Below are 2,500 nucleotides of genomic sequence, written 5' to 3' on the forward strand. Positions count from 1 at the left end.
CGAATAACCATACACAGATACGAAATGTTATTCATTAATGCATCCGTTTATAGATACGCAAGTGTGTGTTTGATCGACCGCGCAAGTAGTGAATAGAGATATGATGAAAGTTGCGAGTGATGAATGAAGCGAATTCAGTCTCTCGTGCATCTTGAAACGTGTCTCCAACATGATCGCTTCGTCACTGGCTTAGTGTAACGCTCTCTCGCGTCTCCCTCAGGTCCTCTTGGTCGCAACCACCCTGCTCTGCCTCTCAAGGGCGGCCCCGCAGAGGTACCAAGCCCTGGGCGTCCTGCAGCCCGAGAGCCCTCGTGACCTGGGCGACTACGAGAACATCGTCGGCGCCACCATCGACGTGCTGCCGGACATCGTCGAGGTCTTCAGCAAGATAACGCAGGCTCGGGGCAAGGCCAGTGAACCCCAGATCATCAATCGGGTCATGACAGAGTTCTTACCCATCACACGCAAGGTCATGGAGGCCACGGAGAAGGTGGAGGGCACCAAGATCCCGGACGACACGTACCACCGCTTCAACGCCGCCGAGAGGGTCATGCCTCACGTGGTCACCTTCATGAACCAGCTCAGGGATATGGACTTCTTCGGACTCTCCACCACCACGGAGAGGCCCACGCAACTTCTTCTGTGAAGCTATCCACTCGCCCTCGAACTAGTTATCAAGTAGTTCCTCTTTTCAGAATACTTCCCTTGCCTTCACTGTTTCCTTCGCCATGCCCTCTTCACGCACATGGCTCGAATTCAGCCATGCCTATGTACTTAACCTGAAGTCTCTGTATTGCTTTCAGTCCCCCTGTGCGTTGGCATCAAATACAAACAGGAGTGGAATATTATGTAGTTCTGAAATTACAGAAACCAAATACTAGATACTATTTATTTTACCTATGAATTTATGTCTATGCTGACAGTTAAAGATCAGATATTGTGAGATGCATGAACAAAAACTGATTAAATAACAGAGAGTATGAACTGTCAGAGTCCGAAATGCACTAGTTTCTGTCGTCTCAACTAAGAATTTCCCGAGAAAAAATGGTCACATTTGTTCTATAAGAGAAAAACGAAAATGTCCTGACTTCTGTCTCCTCCCTATTGTAATTTTCTTGTTATGATGTTTTTTGTTTTTTATGATCCAGTGACATAATAAGCTGTTTTTATTCAAAAGATTTTTTCCATCAAACTTGAGCATGTCTTCCTGCTTATTTCTTTACATTCAACTCTTTCTGGACATGTTGTTCATCTATTCCCTCTCTTTTTTTAATGTTCTTTCTGCCTTCTCTCTTAACCTATTTATTTATCTTTCTTTTGTCTCTCTCTCTCTATCTACCCATACCTACATATCGTGTGCTGATTTGCATAATATATATATATATATATATATATATATATAGAGAGAGAGAGAGAGAGAGAGAGAGAGAGAGAGAGAGAGAGAGAGAGAGAGAGAGAGAGAGAGAGAGAGAGAGAGAAATACAAGAGGAAAAATAGGAATAGATCGACTAACATATATAGGCAGGTTGTTAGGTGGGTAAGTGGATCGAAAGAAAGAGAAAAGGGAAGAAAAAACGGTGGAAAGATAGATAAATGATAAAGATAGGTAGAGTAAGAGAAAGAGAAAGTAGGAATATAAACAAAGCCAATTAAACAGATAAGAGAATACAGAATGAGAGAAAAAAAGGAAAGAAAATCCATCTCTATTCTTTCATCCACACTGTAGGTGGAAAATCTTTATTTATTTTATTCTTTTTACACTATGGATCATGAGCAGGAAACAGGACCACATATCGGATACCGTGTGGTTATTTTGTGGTTGGTTCCCCTGCCGCCTTGGCTATATAATCATATACCCTGTCACTCAAATGATTGCCGAATGAATGAGATTATATCATTCCCTTTCATATTTTCAATGGCTTAACAACACAAAAATATAAATAAAAATTAATTAATTAATTAATTAAATGAAAAAATAAAATAAATGAATAGATAAATAAAAATAATACGAGGGTGTTATCCTCTTCTTTTTACCTTCAAGGTATACCCATGTTAACTTTTTAACTCCATATCCAGTCCTATTATTGTCCAACAACTACCTCCCCCCCCTCCCTGTCTTTTGCTCTATTTATTATCTCTCACACATACACGTTCTCTCTCTCTCACACACACATACACACGCACGCGCGCGCGCGCGCGCGCGCTTTATTGCTCTACATGTATCTATCTGTATTCTACACTCATTTTAAGTCGACTTTGTATGATAATGAATGCTTATTATCTCTTGGGACAAGTATCGCCCGTCCACTGAAGTAGATCGCTTTTGCAGCGTTTCCAACTAAAGGGAAGCCTTAAAAGAAAAGTTGTATGTGCAACTATCAATTTTCACATAACAAACTTAACAGTACCTTTCCGCGACCAAGCTGTACATCGGCTTGGTCTATGAGTAGATAAAGAATGTAATGGTTCTTTTCTTTTAACTGATATATTACATATTATA

The 2,500-nt window shown here is 40.6% G+C and overlaps 1 protein-coding gene across 1 annotated transcript in view; it reads left to right on the forward strand.

Annotated features, from left to right (window-relative positions):
* Positions 1 to 870, forward strand: part of LOC113819636 (uncharacterized) — a 4,144-nt gene extending 3,274 nt beyond the window's left edge. Inside the window, exon 2 of the mRNA XM_027371844.2 lies at positions 221 to 870. Coding sequence (XP_027227645.1) covers positions 221 to 646 — 426 coding nt within the window. The 3' untranslated portion in view covers positions 647 to 870. The remainder of the gene's footprint in view (positions 1 to 220) is intronic.
* Positions 871 to 2,500: the final 1,630 nt, after the last annotated feature.

Source organism: Penaeus vannamei, chromosome 25, assembly GCF_042767895.1.
Source record: "Penaeus vannamei isolate JL-2024 chromosome 25, ASM4276789v1, whole genome shotgun sequence".
Classification (NCBI taxonomy): domain Eukaryota; kingdom Metazoa; phylum Arthropoda; class Malacostraca; order Decapoda; family Penaeidae; genus Penaeus; species Penaeus vannamei.